The following is a 16,401-nucleotide window of genomic DNA, read 5'->3' as shown; positions in this document are numbered from 1 at the left end:
GGATACATCTGTAGGGGTCAGCAAGATTTTTCTGTGTTTTCCGAAAGCTGTGCTTAAGCAGTGCTGCTTCCCGTAGCAGACTTTGAGCTTTCGGTAATTGAAGAGCAGTGGATGGTCTTGTGCAATAAATTAGCTGTGTCAGAATTATCTGCTGGTCAAGGTCTCTCTGTAATGCCACAGAAAACAAACAAACCCTGTAGCATAACACAGAAATACATTTAGCAAGAGAGGTTCTTAGGAACTATATATGTAGAGAGAGAGATAAAAATATTTGTGTCGTATTTTAAGATGGTCCTGAAGTATCTGTAAGGAGAAACTAACTTTTCTGGGCTAGAAAGTAATGCAAAATGATAGAAAGGTTCAGTATCTGGGCAAAAGATGTTGTTGAAAAATCTTGCACAGGGCAGGTAGAGCATCAACCTGTCCTGTTAACCATGGGCAGGCTTTGTTTTGCACTGTCCAAAACCTGCTTTTGTTTCTCTAAACCCAGTTTGGATGCTCTGGCAGGCAGGATGGATGGCTCTTGGTTAAGTGTGTGGTGGACAGCCTGTCAGGAAGATGTTATTTTCTGCATGAGGGCTGAGGAGTGCTTTGCAGCTCTGGCAGTGAGTCTCTAAGCCTCTATGGTGGTTGGAGGTCCCTGGTGGCTTCCAGGGTAGGAGCAGGCAGGGAAGAGCCCTCCCTTCTCCATCTGTTTCCTCAGAATGAAGGATAAGGTCTGGCAGCAGGGTGTGAAAAGGGAGAGAAGGCAGCAGCTTACATGTAGGCTGTGTCTTTTTAAATACCATCTGACTTGGAAAGATGAGTTTCTCATCCTGACTGCTTGTTTTGATCGTATCTTCCGTGTTGACAAAGATTTGCACAATTTGCCCAAATCTGAACCACTTTAGCATCAGCCCACCTACTTTGTGGTGGTGTGGTGTGGTGAGGCCTGTCAGAGAGCTGGAGCTGAGGACTGCTGTGCCAAGGGTTTATCTTGGCCCACAGAACTTGACAACAACATTTTACGGGTGGTGCTGGAAGGGGTGAACTTCATCCTGCGCTGCTTCAAGGCATCTAGAAGTGAATTATATGGGGCCAGATCCTGTGTCCAGATTGTCTGAGAGATTTTGAAATGGAGCTGTTGCAGATACTGAAACACTTGGTGGTGATCCCTCTGACCAAGCCAGATGACTCTTAGGAAAGAGTTATCTTAAGGGAAAAAAAGAACTGTTTGAAGTCTCCAAAAACAAACCCCCTGATTCCTCCAGGATGATGACAGAAAACTTCAAAATTAGGAGCTGGGAAATATAAAGTGTTTTCATGAGCCATTGCATAAAACTAATATAATTTAGTGTTAGTGGTAAGTGTGCTTCTGAGAGAGATCACTTCTCTGATAATTGGACAGGGGGAGGGATGAAGAAAAAAAGCATTTATCTGGACAAATAGGGGCATTGCCACTGATGTTGTGTATTAACTAAATGAACTGGAAGTATTTAAAATACTCAGCAAAAACTTCATGGAAGTTATTATATCCAGTATATGTATATACAGGTCAATTTTCTTGTTCTTCAGATTATACTGTACAGGATGAGTATCTGTTTATTCTGTTTATTAACTGAATAAGTAAGAGGACACTTTTTAGTGTTCTTGCAGAAAAAACAAGGTTTTTACATGTGTTGCTATAAAGTTTCTCTACAGAATCAGGTCTTGATATTTTGGTTCAGTGCCTGCAGTGGGGGGATCTCCTTAGGAGGAGATGGTGCTGCTGATCCTCACACACCTTGCCTGACAAGACCTCTTTTCCCTGGCATAGAGAGTCCTTTTAACTTGGGATATTTTCTTCTTGGCTTTTCAGGTGAACACTTGAAGGTCTGCTCACAAGGCTACACATGCTGCTCTCAAGAAATGGAGGAGAAGTACAGCCAGCAGAGTAAACACGACTTCAGAAATGCCGTTGTAGAGCTTAGCAATCACCTACAAACCATGTTTAGTTCCCGATACAAGAAGTTTGATGGTAAGTGCAGAGACCTTGAACTTGCTCTCCTTGGGATAAAAATGTAAAAAAATCCCCATCCTGTTGTTTCCTATGCAGTCGTTCTGCTCTGTCTCTCCTTTTGCTGGGAAAGTTCATGACTCTGCTCAGAGGGCAGAGCATGCCTTGTTTTGCAATCCCGTGAGAGAGAAGTATTTGCTGATTATGGCTGCTTGTTTCCCAAAGAGAGAGATCTTTCTTCCTGATTAATCTTTTAAAAAGCCATTTTACTCTAATGTAAGATTGCAGTTGGTTTTGTTGGTACATCCCCGCAGCGCGCGTAATTGTAACGTGCACATCTTGCAGCCCCCATCCACAACAATGCTGATCTTTCCCAGTGTGTTGTGAACCCACAGGATTGGTATCCATCTCCCTTTTAGCCTTTGGGGCTCAGCAGAGCAGCAGATAAACAGAGTGGTTTTGTGTGGAGGCCGAGGGTTCAAGTGTGATGCAGGGTCAGAACCATAATGAACAAGTCTCGGCTGAGTTCCCATCGCTGGAGTGATGCTAACTGCTGACAGATAAGCAAATGACTGGTCTCAGTATTGCCCTCAGGTCCACAGTGTGTCCTGTCAGACTGGGTCTCCATAGGGCATGTCTGGCTCATGGGAGCTGCAGGAAGAAGCTCCCTTTGGAAGCAGCTGCCATGCAGCCAGCACTGCTCACCTTGCAGCAAGGTGCTTCTCCTTTGAGAGCACCTCTGCAAACAGCTGAAGTCAGTGCCTAGACACTGAGCACAGCACCCAGCTGAGGTCCTAGGGCATCTCTTGGTTTGCTGCTGAGCTCTTGGTTGGTTCCTGTGGGGCTCTGCAGGTGCTTCAGTGCTTCCAGGCACTGCAGCCCCTGTGCCTGGGCATTTCCAGGAGTAGGAGCAGGATGTCAGCCAGCTGCTTGGGTTGTCCTTGCTGGCTGGGGGAGTGAGGTGACAGTCAGTTGCACATGGAAATATCTGATGATTCCTGTGGACTGGCTTGCTGACCAGTTGTTCTGCTGGTACATCATCATCACACTCTTTAGTACAGGATGATTCCACCATGCAGCTCCTCTGGACCTTTTTTCCTTGTTTGGTCATTGGTTTAATGTGGGTTTTCTATGAGTATCCCAAAGTCTGTGCCTTGAACCCCTCAGTGACCTCCTCTGTGCTACTATAGCAGGTAGCAGCCTCTTGGTTTCAAAAGGGATTGGCACTAAGGTGAGAGAAAAAATCCCTGGGTATGAAATTGCAGTGAGTCAAAGTAGAATTACGCAATCATCTTGATAGCATCTAAATCTGCTGGCTAAATATTTCCCTCTTAACCTCTGTTGTCTCTACCTGCTGGTACACCAAAGGGGTGATAGAGGGAGAACCAAAGTGTCTAGACTTGCAAGCTTATTAAATGCAGAACAAGACACTTAATGAAATCCAGCCCATAGATAAGCCCTTTCAAAGAGACCAGAGGAGCAGCATCTGCTTCACCTTAAATGAACGATGAGGCTTTTTGAAATGCTGCATTGAAAACAAAGAGCATGCACGGGTCGCTGCATTAGCATCCCTGACGTGGAGCAGACATCCTGTGAGGTGCATCTGCCCCTTTGTGGGGGGAGGGATGGCTGCAGGGCTGTGTGAGGGCAGGGGGACATTAATCCAGGCAGAGATGGATGCCTGTGGAAGCACAAGGCTTCAAAATAAGTGAGCTTTAGTGGGAAGCCCTGCACAAGCTGTTCTGTCTGTGCTCTGTGGCTCTCCAGTCAGCCCCTCACAGCATCTCCTGTGCTGGTCTCACTCTTACTTTAGTCTGGGAAGTCTTTGTCTGGCGAGTCTGGAAGGGGATGGTGTTGTTCAGCTCTTCCTGAAAGCTGGATTTACTGTGCCCAACCTGTCCCTGAAGGGTGTGTCTCTGCCTCATATGAAACTAATGAAGGGGAATTGGCAACCTCCTCAGCCTGTCCCAAAGCCTAATGACTCTGTCTTTGAGCACTAATATCAGATCTTAATCTTCATTTGCTGCAGACAAAGCTGATTTAGGGATTTTTTTTTAATCTTACCTGGGGTGGAAGTAGAGATGAACTGATTACCACCCTCCATCATTTACCTCTTGGGAGACTTTTAATCATGACTGCCTCTCTTCCTCCAGCCTCGTCACCTGGAGGCTGAAGGCACACCTTCAGCAGTGCTCCTGCTGGTGGCTGGGGCAGGTTGAGGAGTCTCCCCTCTGTGGTCCTCAGACTCTTCTGCAAAAATTTTGGAGTTCCATGCTCTAGACTGCTGTGTTTTGTTTGTTTAAGACCCTGCTGTTGAGTGTTTGGCTGCTTGTGGGATGGCATTTCCTTCCTTTGGTCTTGGTCCTTGGTCAACAGATCAGCTGTGGTCAGTTGTGTCTTGCACATTTGAGTTCTCCTTGCCCAGCATAAGTCATCCCACACTTTTTGATCTATTGTACTCAAACTACAGGAAGGAGAGGCAATCAAGACCCATGTATTTGTCCTGATCCTTACGGAAGAGATTAGAAAAGGATACAATCCCTTCCAGAGCTCTTCTTCTTCATGGACCCATGCTCTGATTTTACCATTTGCAGCTCTTCAGGGCTTCCTTGTCACTCATAGCTAAATCCATTCAAGTGGAAATAAAACTGACAAAAATGAGCTGTATGCCTTCCTCTGTGTAACATGAAATCCTCTGTGCTACAGCTGTGCAGAGTGACTGAGTAGGCAGGATGAGTTATTACAGAGAGCAAATGTGCTTCACCAAGTGGAATGGACACTCCTGTTGCGGGGTGACACATCCCCAGGCTGTGACTGGCCACTCCAGGATGGAGCCCAAGCAGCAAACCCTGTCTTCTAGCCCTTTGGAAATCTTTTTTGTGGGTTCTCTGGTTGCTAATCTCCCAGCCTTGACATTCAGGTCTGGGAGGAGAGGCAGACCTGTCCTGCCTCCGTTATGTGCTTGACCTTTGCAGCAGTTGCTGCTGCAGAAGGACAGCCCAAGTGGTGGAATGTCCTTTGGATGGAGGCTGGGATGCCCTGTGGCTTCTGGAGTGTTTGCATCAGCTGTTGCTGGAGCGCTGTGTGCTGTTGGAACTGTTGCCAGAATTGCTCTGATCTGACACCAAAGCTGTACAGAAGTGGATTATCTCCTCTTAATTGGGAGCATGGAACAAGCTGCTGATTATCCATCCCCAAAGGGCTGACCAGAAGTCATTTTGGCTCCCAGTGCGTAATGTGACAGCGTCAGATCCTCCTGTGTGTATTTGGTTTGCAGGCACTGGGAGAACTCATGAACTCAGGAGTCCCATATCTTACATATCCTGTCTAAATATTTGCTTACAGTACAGGTATGTATGCCCCTGGAGGTCTCTCCTGTTGTAATTTAAACCAGTAGCCTGATGCCAGTGTAGCAGTAAGAGATGTATTTTCAGCAGCAAGGGAAATGCTTTTTTGATAAAATAAAAAATACTTCGTGAGTTCTTGGATTCACCATTGGTAAATGATTTTAGAGGTGCAGATTTTCTGGTCTATCTCAGATACATTTATGGGCTTCATTGAGAAATTAGTGGGTAAAATTTTTTGGCCATGTAAGCATCAGTCATGGGAAAGCTGTAACTGGCTGTGGTGACATCTCATGCCACAGAAGCAGCTAGAGCAGTCAAGGATTTAAACACCCCCTCACTTTTTTTTCATAAAATCTCTTGTGCCTTGTCTTATCTTCACAACTTAGTGCCCTCTCCTTCCCTCTCTCGAGGATTAATAACATTAGTAGAATTAATGGTGACATTTAGACAGCATAAATGCTTAGTTCCATTTATTAAATTTGAACTTTCACCTCTTTTGCTCTTTGAGGCTGAAGTTTTCCACGCCAGCATCTGCGCTAGCCAACAGTGCTTTGGGGAAATTGCTCAGCTGTTTTGAGGAATTGGAGCCAGGACAGGACATAGCCCATAACTCTTCTGCAGTGTTTCCGCTGTTCTGTTACTTCCTAGATAAGATGTTCTTACTTTTTACTTTTTAAAGACACATCCTGAATCTCTTGGAAGACATAACTGTTGTGCCAAGCCCTTTTCTGGGGGAAGAAATTATTTTTGTAGGCTGTTTGCAGAATGACCGGGCAGGCAGAGCCCCAATCCCCTGTGCACAGAGGAGCTGCTGAGTCCCACAAGCTCCTTGTTTCTCCTGCCCCTGCGTTTCCCAAGCACTTTTGCTGTTGCACTGAAACCAAGTTGTGTCCCTTTCTTTTGTGCACTCCAGTTTTAGGGAAGGCAGCAAGCTTCTGCAACCCTCATTGTACACGAGTGAAGATGGAAGTGTGTGAACTGGTCTTTCTCTGGGCTGGGCTGGCAATAGGTTTGGTGTTCCCAATGCCCAGACAACAGAAAGATTTGTACAGAATGCTAAAGCCCGAGCCAGCATCTGGGAAACTGTATAATGCCAAGAGTTCCATTTCTGATCTACTCTCCCTGAATTTTCCATTAGCATTTAAGATAAATCAAATACAGAGATGTAAAAAGAAACCCTTTTGGGACAATAAGAAGAAAAAAACCAAATCCAAGAAGAAAGAGTTGGCCAGGGGTCCCCAAGTCCATGGTTAATACAACCCCTCTGCTGCATGGGGAGTGGGCAGAAGGGCTGGAGAGGGATTCATGTTTGTGGACTCCATGTTTGTAGTGGGCAGGGTAGCTACAGGTACAAAGTGTGATCATGATGTGCATCTTTGAAGCATCCCAGGGTGCCCTTGACCTTGTAGTGCAAGTCTTGTTACTCCTGGGTGCGTGAATTTCTTCCAGTAACTGGCGTGGGGCTGAGTCTGAGAGGCTGGCCAGAGGGGCATTGGCCAAATACCTTCCAAACTCTGCTGAAACTGGAGGGAAAAGCCTGGAATTCATTTCTGAATTTAGTTTTTGTTGTTCAGATAACCCTTGGCTTCCAGCTTCTGTCTCCAGCTTGGAGTTAACAGGGAGGTGTGCTGGTGCAATGGGACACATGGCTAGGATGTATTAATAACTGGGAAGATGACAGAAGGGACGAGGGAAAGCTTTTGGTGGTCTTCTTTCTGCCACTTCAGGCAGTGTGGAGGCAAACAGTGAAAGATGAGCCCCACAGGTGCCCAGCCTGCTGCTCCTATAGTTAGAATTTGGCAGCCCATCGGGGTGCTCTGCCTTACCAAAATAACTGCCCTTTGGGGACCTTCATCTCACATTAACTCTTTTGCTGGAAACTGCTTGCAAGAGCAGAGACCTGGGCCCTCATCCTGCTCCTTTGGCAAGGTCCCCCTGTGTCTGTGGCACCCAGGACCATGGGGTCAGTACTGGCTGCCAGCACGTTCATCTCTGCAGGAGGAAGCTCCAGGTGTGTGGCACAGCTGGAGCACTGAGTAGAGACCTGGTGGACGTTTGCTGTGCCAGAGCTGCATGGAGTTCAAGCTTCTGAATGCACCTGTGTGGTGGGGGGAGCTCTCCCCTTACCACCCACCTTCAGGCGAGTGTGCTGATGACCATGGCACCATGGCATGTTAATGTACAAATAATGGGGTGGTTTGGTCTATGCTGCCATTCACAGCCTTGTTCTGCCCTCTCTACAAAGGGGTGGCACCAAGCCTCGTACCAACCAGGGCAGAAAACGTTGGGAAGATCCCTCAAAGAAGCCATCGTGGAGAGGCAATCCTTTGGACGTGGTTTTGGATTGGTGCTTACCTGGGGTAGCTAGGGAGTGACTGAGGAGAAGCTGGAGGGAGCAACCACCAACACACGTCCTTTAGAAAATACCACTTGTGGGCTTTTGTTTGTGCTTTCCCACTCACTGCGACAGCAATGAAACAAATTGTCTGCTGTCCGTGCCTTGGAAGTTTGTTTATTCTTTGTTCAACTGGCTCCTCTCCATCTGGAGGATTTTAAGGAGGTGCATACACCACCATGATTTTTAGTCTTGTTCATTGAGAGAAGGGTGATGCTTGTCTGACAGTGGTGGGAACCAGATCTCTCTGTTGGGAGGCTTGGAAAGATCCTAAGGCCAAGCTCAAGTTATTGCAGAAGTAGAAAATCTCATAGTGGGGAGGTAGGGGGGGGTCCTGCCCTGTTGGTTAGGAGGAGAAGAAATAAAGATGCTAGATCCTGTAACTGAGTAAAGACTTCAGCAAGGGGCCAAAGTAGTTTATGTATGAGCTTGGAGGGATCAAACACTCTTACATGATCTCAGGTCCAAGCAGTTCTGCTCTTAATGTCACAGGTAAATGGCTCTTACCCTTTTGGCTTTATTTCCCAAAAGCAGAGATGCAGGCAACAGGCTTTGTACTTGGCTACAGGAAACGTGCCTGGTGCTCTCTGGTTACTAATTGCTGTCAACCGGTCAATGAGCTATTGTTTGTCTGTTTAAAATTAACTCTCTCTTCCTCCTTCCTACACAAAGGAGCCACCAAGCCTATGTGCATAGTCCTGGTAGCTGCTCCCCTGGATGCCCATTTTGGTGCTGGTTCAGCTTGGGGCTGTGATAACACACTGGTGCAGGGCTGGAGCTATTTTATTAGTGTTTCATGTACTGTAATGTCTTAGTGTCCAGCCACTCACATGCTGGCTGAACAAATAAGAGTCAGCCCCAGCTGGAAAAGCTCTCCATGCAAGTGTAATGAGATGAGGGTAACTGAGGTAATGGGAACAAGAAAGACATCCCCACTGTTCAGTAGTGCAGGCCCTCCTCACACTCTGACAGCAGTAGGAAGGGAGGCTTGGGAAAACACTTAGATGTGAATTACCTTAGTGAGTGTCCCAGAAAGCTCCTTTGAGTTGGGAGGATGTGGGAGGCAGCCTGAAGGAGCTCACTTCCAGGTGAAATTTTTTGCTGGGAAGTTGGTGTGTCGCTACCAAATGGATGTGGGGCAGAGGCTGAAGCACCTGAGAAATCACAGGTGTGTCTGAAGAGATTGAGGAGTGGGTGCAGTGAAAATTAGACATGGGGGGAGTAGAGCAAAGATCAAACAATGGAGGAAGAAGAAACAGCTGCAGAGATGTGCATTGAGGAAGAGTACTGTTGAGCTGTTGCAAGGAGGGGGATGGAAGTGCTGGTAATAATGGACCTGCTGATGGGGAGGAGGCAGCATGGGAACAGTGGGAGAGAACTTGGTGTATCTGGCCCAAAATGGGATGTGTGAGCAGTGACAGTCCCTGAAACCAGGGATGGGGAGGCTACAAAGTCTGGGCTCATCCTGCGGCATGGGATGTGGCAGAGCAGGATGGACTAAGAAGGGACCAAGGGTGTTTCTCTTGCTGTTTTCCTAATTCATGGCATGTCTGGTACATGCAGCAGGATGGAATGTGCTGCTGTTCATTTCTTGAATCACAGACAGCAATCTCAACATTGTTTTTCCTCCTCCTTCATTACTCCTTATTCCCTTACTAGCTCAGTCTCTCAGTGTGACAATGGTACTGTGTGTTATCTTCTGCCCTGCTCCTCTGGACTCCCACCAGCCCCACAGTGCTCCAGAAACCAGAACTTCTAGAAATCTTGGTTTTTAGTGGTTTTGCGTTTTTTAACCGATGAGGCTGTGGTCCAGTTGTTTTTGTTGTCTTAACTTTCACTAATCAAGCAAAGTTTGGGGAGATGTTGTTCCTCCCAGTTCTGCAGCATTCACATATTGAGGCTGTTGCTGTGACACTGGCAAGATTTAAGCCTGTACTTCTTCAAGCCCTGTGAAAGAGTTCTTCCCATGTCACATAAGTGCTAACACATGTTTGAAAACAGGACAGAGAAACAGCTTGTGGATCTGCCCTGCCCTTCCTGAGTTCATATTCAATAAATGTGTTAACACTATGTGTTCATCGGTTTCTCAACACTTCCGGAAAAAGGTTGTTAAGCTAGAGTTTGTTTTTCCCTGGTGGAAATTACAAATGCTGTATATGCAATAAAGGAAGTGAAGGCATATTAAAAATAATGAAGCACATCTAGAAAAAAATGATCACTTTCCTCTTTTTGGACTAGGTGGCATGTCTGTGGACGGCTTCAGCCTCCAGGTGAAGAGAGCTGTGAAACATTTGTCTACTTTCTCCCAAATTCCTTTTATCTGTCTGGATTGAATTTTGCTTCACATGGTAGGAGCAGCTGCAGGGTGGAGTTTGCATCCACAGATGCACCTCTGGAAATCACTGGGACAGAGCTGGCGCCGGCCCTTCCACGGTGCAGCCTGCGGGGCTGTGGCTTGGGCAGGAGCATTCGTCTGGGAATCCATCTTGCTGTTGTGGACATTTTATGAGTAAACCTTTTAAGGAGAAAATATAATTAATGTCTTTGTGGCATTGTTCTCCCGTATACACTAGAAAGCATAATTGTCTATACAGACAAGCAAATTAAAGGTTTTGGTAAAACAGACGGTCCTTAATTAATCATAATCTGGACTACATATTAAGCGTATGCTCAAAAAGCTGGGTGGCAAATTATCTGAAACTAATTAATTGTGCCTATAAAAATTCAGCATGTTCTGTATGCATGCTTGAACCTGGTTTTATTTGTTTTTTAAGGTGGTTGAGTAATTGCACGTCTACCTGGGATCTGTTTGTGTAGTTCATTTGCAAACCTCAAACAGAATAAGGCCAATTGAAAAGCTCTGCTCTAAACTAAACAAACCTGGTGCATGGGAAATGCAGCATGTCTGGTGGCTTTTGGGAGCAGAAAGGTGTGTGGCAGCTGCGGTGTCCTTTTGGAAGGGCACCAGCACACCTGAACATGGCCAGCAGCTTGGTGTTTGTAGCAAGCACACTGGCTCAACAGCCTTGCTCAGTTCTTGGATAAGGCTTCACCTTTTTTTGCACTCTGATTGTGGTTTCCTTTGTTCTATAAAACATGTGGGGTTTAGGTGCTGAGCCCTGGGTCACTGATGGTTTTACTTTTTGCAGTGGCTATAAGAGAAGTAAGTGTGGTGCTGGAGAGCACTCTGCTTCTCTATGTGAAAGCATTCCCTGAAATAAATGTGTTTTGCTCCTGAAGCTAGAGAAACTGAAAGCACAGCTTTGCACTCCTGCAGTGCTCAGCTACAGATTCAGCCCTGAGGACTCTGCCTGGGGCAGGACTGGGGAGGCAGAGGACACCAGTGCTCCAGTCCTGACACAGGGCAGGTGGTGGCAGGAGGCAGCTCAGACCAGGCAGTTGTGCTGCTTTTTTCTTTGTTTCCAGCGCACATATGGAAATGCCAAACCTGTCTGTGGGTGAAAGGGAATGTGCCCCTTTGATGTGTTCATCTCATTTCCAGGAGCTGCCTTTGATTCAGGTAGGACTGTGCCCTACAGCACTGGGCTCTCCTCAGCAGAAGCCCTCTTGTATGAAAATTCTACTCTTAAAATACCTGAAAATGTTAGCACAAGGAATAGGAAAATACTGCATCCCTTCTTACTTAAAAAAAAATATTTTCAGATGACACTTATGAATCCAAGATTAAAAATATATTAGGTTTGAAAGTCAAAAGAAGTGGATGTGTTGTTGGGAGGTGGGATTTGCTCTGTCTCACAGTGGGTGGAGTGATGATTGTGTTTCTTCAATTAGCTCATGTATCTGCAATTTGGAAGAAAGATTGTTTTGAGTTATTATGGCGGTGGAATCTGATGTCATGTGGAAGCACCCTGGGGAGATGCAGTGCTCTCCTGCACTGGGTTACTGGCAGGGCTGGTCTGCCCTCAAGCTGCAAGGAGGTAATACATCTTATTACCTGAAAAAAAGGAAATTGCAAAGTAACTATGATTACGTTTCCCAATGTGCTCTTTTAAAGAAGCATTTGTTCAAAAGCAGAGACTTCTTTCCCCAGGATTTTTATTGCAGAGATAGCAGATATGTCACATCCAGTATTTCTTACCATTTCATGACATGTCTAGGCGTTCACTGCTTTTTGGGTATTGAAATTCTACCCTGAAATTCAAAAATGTTAGAAGAATAAACAGAGCCCAGAGGTGTAGATTTCCAGACTGCAGATTACTGCCTTTTCTGCCTCTAAAAGTTAATTGCATTGGAAATGTTATCTTCCTTTAAGCCTCAAAGCCCGTAGCATGTGCAGGATTTATTTTGCAATACAGACATATTTTGAAGTTGTTTCTAGGCGTTAAGCAAGGTGTTGTGGCCCTGGTCCCACTGGGCAGCTCAATAGTGCTGCTTCCCTCATCCCTGAGCATCGCCCTGAGTGAGAAGGTGACTTTGCACCAGCAGGACTGGGTTAGAGGTGTGTTGAAGCAGTACAACATGGCCTTGCTCCTGGGTCAAGCTGCACCAGAGCTGGCTGTGCCGTGTTGTCCCCAGTCCTTGTCTGTGGTCCATCCTCCTTGTGTAACCCAGCCACACTCTGCTCTTAGTCAGCAGAACCAGGGAGTCCTTCGAGCCACATGCTGCTCCCTCGGGTCAGTTTGTGAAGCCCTTCCCAACCATGTGGTGCTTGTGCCTGTTTGTCGACAGAGGGGCCAGCCCTTGTCCAGGGAGTTTAAACAAGATAACTGGAGGGAAGAGAGAGCCTGCCATCCCTCCAGATAGCAGTGTCTGAGAGAGCACCAGCAAAGTATGATTTGTCGTCTCTGAAAAATGTTTGCGTTTGACAGCTTTTCACAGGAAGCCTGTCAGAGTGATAATTTAATGAGTACAGATTGCTTGCAACACAGCTGTAAAACGTGCTTTTACAGTGCTGTAAAATAAGCAACCGAGGCCTTTGTGTGTTTGCTTTGTTTGAGAACAAGTCGACTTCTAATACAAATGAAAGGTGGTCATTTATTTTACCCAGCAAACAGTCAAGACGTAAGAGAGGAACCTGCCATTTTTCTTCTTGTGGTGGCAGGGTTAATGCTGGGTTATGTTGGTGTTTGCTAATCAGCTCATTTCTGTGAAGGGGAGAATTAATATCTAATTAGATGTAGGGAGTTACTAGTCAGAGTAGCATTTAACTCATAAAAAGGACTTTCAGGCTTTTTTCTCTTCATTGCAGACATCTATGCCCATAGTTTGCACAGAGAAAAGATTAATGTTCCTTCTGGCGCCCAAGCTGATTTCTTGGTGTGGAGATAGCAACTGAGGATACAGGCTTATACTGTGCCAATAGCTACACTAAAATATCTATATATAATTTAATTGCTGCTGCTGACCAAGTTTGAGAGCTTGCATGGAGGAAGATGTCATGCACACCCCACTGCTGGGTCCATCCATGCTTGCTGGCATTAAGTGGCCCTCTATCCCTAGTGCTATGCTTGGTACCACCCCTCCTCACCATCCCAACCCCACCTCCTCCCCAGGAGCCTCGAGGTGCCAGCAGTGGCAGCCAGGGACCAAGCCACAGGCGCTGGTCACCAGGGCATTCTGTCTGGCCTGTTCAGGGATGCTGGCAGGGGTGGATGCTGGGTGGTGCAGACGCCCAGCCTCCTCTGCCCTCCTCCCCATCTTCTCTGGGAAGTGGCACCTGAGAATTGGTGTTTTCTGTCCATGGTTGAAGCTGAAGCCAGAGACAAGGGCTTTGTGTGTGCATGCATGCTGCCTCCTTCTGCAGTGCTGCGTTGGGCTTTTGGAAGTGCCTGGTTTTGGTGGGAAGTTTTCATTTCCTTTATTTACCTTCCTTTCGGGCAAGGAAAAGCTGCTGGCTGGAAGGCTGCAGGTGCACAGGTATTTGATGCTAATTAGATTGCAGGGTTTTTTCGGGATAATTAATGAACATACCTGGTTCTAGCCCACATGAAAAAATTGCTGAGATGAAGAACTGTAAAGCCTGGATACAGTTTATTCAACTTCCACTTTGGAGTGTAACCAATAAAATGAGTTTGGGCAGGAGAATAAATTGGTTATGGTAATATGGATGTATTACTTCAAATAACTTTCTTGGCTTAAAACATTGCTTTGCATTCTTTAGACTGGTGGTTGGAGCTATCTGATCAATATCATTTCAAAAACCTAATTCTTTTTGAAGAACTTGCTGATGCATCTGGCAGGTTTTGTGCCTGGTACAAAAGTATTTAAATAAACAACTTATTTGGTGATACTAAAAAGAGCAAAGGAAGGAAGTGAGCCTTCAAAATGATTAAGTGAATTAGAAATTAATATACACCAAGCTAATCTCTATAGTGTAAACTCAACAGAAAAAAATCTTCCTGGAGAGGAAATGCCAGTCATGGGAACGAAAGTGGAGGTTCCTGCTGATATTGGACAGAGGACGTGTTGGATGTTTGAAATCAATCTCCTCTTCCCTGGATCATTTCTCTTGTGCTCCTAAGAGGCTGCATTATATACAGCCATGTCAGGCACTGAACCCCATGACTTTGTTCATCAGGAACTCGTGGAATGTTTCAGTTTTTCCAGAAAATGTTTTCTGTGTTAGGCTTTGTTTGTACTGGAGCACTTTGAAGACGAAAATCTGAACTTCAGCATACTTTTAATGTCTTTTAACAAGGTTTAAATTCACACTGGGCCAAAATATTCCCCCCCTCCCCCTTCTAACAACTTCTGCCTCTAAGCATTGCTCCTTTGAGGATTTAGAAAACCACAGAGGCATGTTTTATTAAAAAATATTTATTGAATATGAGTCACAGAAAAGCAGAGGTCAGAATCCTCAATTGCTGGTGGCATGCATAAAATAATCAGTTTCCTTACCCGGCTGCACCCGCTCCCCGGGGTGCTGATGCTCCCTGAAGCACTGGAGCAAACATGCAGCATGGGAGGCTTTGTCCCACTGGCATCTACCCTTGCTCTCCTTGGCTGCTCCCCAAGGCCATAGAGCAGGGAGTTTTTTTCCAAAATGGCCCAAATTCTTTTGGCCTAGTGGTCCCCTCCCCTATTTTTAATTTTATTTTATCTCCTTTATGCCAAATCTCCAAGGCAAAGGCTTTGTGACAGGGTAGTTCGTGCTTAGACCCACATACCAAGGCTGTGGTGACATGGCCTTGGTAGGAGGTGTTCTTTAAGCTGCTTCTGCAGTGATATCATCATCAGGTCAACTTGTTATCAGTGTTGGAGACAGATGGGGCACTGCCAAGATGTGACAGCAGCCACTCTCTGGGCTGTCTGGTGCTCCTAGAAGGTGAACCATAGTGGGGATTTGCTTTTAGAAAGTGAGAAAAATCTCAAGCCCTATCTGTCCTTTGTCATTTGAAAAATCTCTTATTATTGTGCCATGTGTTTAGCCTTTAGATTTTGAGCAAATTTTGGTATAATTGTGAGGGATTTTGCACTGCCACAAACATCTGAAGCCCCTTCTGCAATCAGGACCAATTAGGTACGTGGTCAGGCCCTACCCTGAGAGGCGGCAAACTTGCGAGACAGGAGAAAGAACTTGCGGGTAGATTTTTTAATTTGTTTTTTTAAAATCTATTAAATTTTTTTCATTTTTGAGGCTGGTTTATGATAATTTTGGAAAACGAGTTGTCAAGAACTGGAAGGAAGGGCTCATTTGTGCAAAACATCTGTTTAACAAAACCACCTTATTTTCTTTCCAATATGTTGTTCTTTGTAATTACATCTTTTAAGATGGCTAAATGGAAGCATCAGAAACTGGTGTGCTTTTTTTTGTCTTTTTAGTGATTCTTATGATATTCACATTTATATCGAGAGAGATTTCACTCATACAAGTCATCCAGTTGGGTGAGAGTTTTGGGGATTGATTTATGAAGAGTAATCAAAGATTTTGAGATACAGACATTGTTTGAAAACTTTGGGGGAATCCTTTAATTTTCCATTTTAGTTTGCTGATGGTCTTGCTCTGCTCAGTTCTCCAGTTAAGCATTGAATGCACAACCCCATTGCTTGTGTTTACCCTGTCTTCTCTCCCTCTTCCCTAGAGTTCTTCAAGGAGCTGCTGGAGAATGCCGAGAAGTCTCTGAACGACATGTTTGTGCGGACGTACGGCCGCCTGTACATGCAGAACTCAGAGCTGTTCAAGGACCTCTTTGTGGAGCTCAAGCGCTACTACGTGGGCGGCAACGTCAACCTGGAGGAGATGCTCAACGAGTTCTGGGCGCGCTTGCTGGAGCGCATGTTCCGGCTGGTCAACCCCCAGTACCACTTCACGGACGAGTACCTGGAGTGTGTCAGCAAGTACACGGAGCAGCTGAAGCCCTTCGGGGATGTGCCGCGCAAGCTCAAGCTGCAAGTGACGCGAGCCTTCGTGGCTGCCCGCACCTTTGCGCAGGGCTTGGCCGTCGCCAGGGATGTCATCAGCAAAGTGTCTGCGGTGAGCTCTGTCCCCTGATTGTCCCCGTGTCCCTTGGACCCATGATGGGCAGCATCTTCCCCTGTTGTCCTGTTCCTAAAGGTGTTGGTGGTAGCTGAGCACGGAGGGGACCCAACTCCATCTCTGCAGGCTGTGCTGTTGCATGGTAGAGTCACATTTTGAGGATGCCACCATCCAGGGCTGCAGCCCAGTTCCTCAGGTGGATGCTTTCCTCCTGTCTAGGGAACGACAGCAGGAAATTAAATGCCTT

At 46.0% G+C, this 16,401-nt stretch overlaps 1 protein-coding gene across 1 annotated transcript in view; it reads left to right on the top strand.

The window, feature by feature from the left end:
* Positions 1–16,401, top strand: part of GPC4 (glypican 4) — a 66,703-nt gene that overhangs the window by 28,194 nt on the left and 22,108 nt on the right. Inside the window, exons 2-3 of the mRNA XM_085060554.1 lie at positions 1,838–1,996; positions 15,760–16,151. Of these exons, the coding sequence (XP_084916680.1) occupies positions 1,838–1,996; positions 15,760–16,151 (551 nt within the window). The remainder of the gene's footprint in view (positions 1–1,837; positions 1,997–15,759; positions 16,152–16,401) is intronic.

The sequence above is a fragment of the Lichenostomus cassidix genome, chromosome 4A, assembly GCF_008360975.1.
Source record: "Lichenostomus cassidix isolate B80296 chromosome 4A, HeHo_3.0, whole genome shotgun sequence".
NCBI classification, from domain to species: Eukaryota; Metazoa; Chordata; class Aves; order Passeriformes; family Meliphagidae; genus Lichenostomus; species Lichenostomus cassidix.
This window is presented reverse-complemented; position numbering and strand designations above follow the sequence as displayed.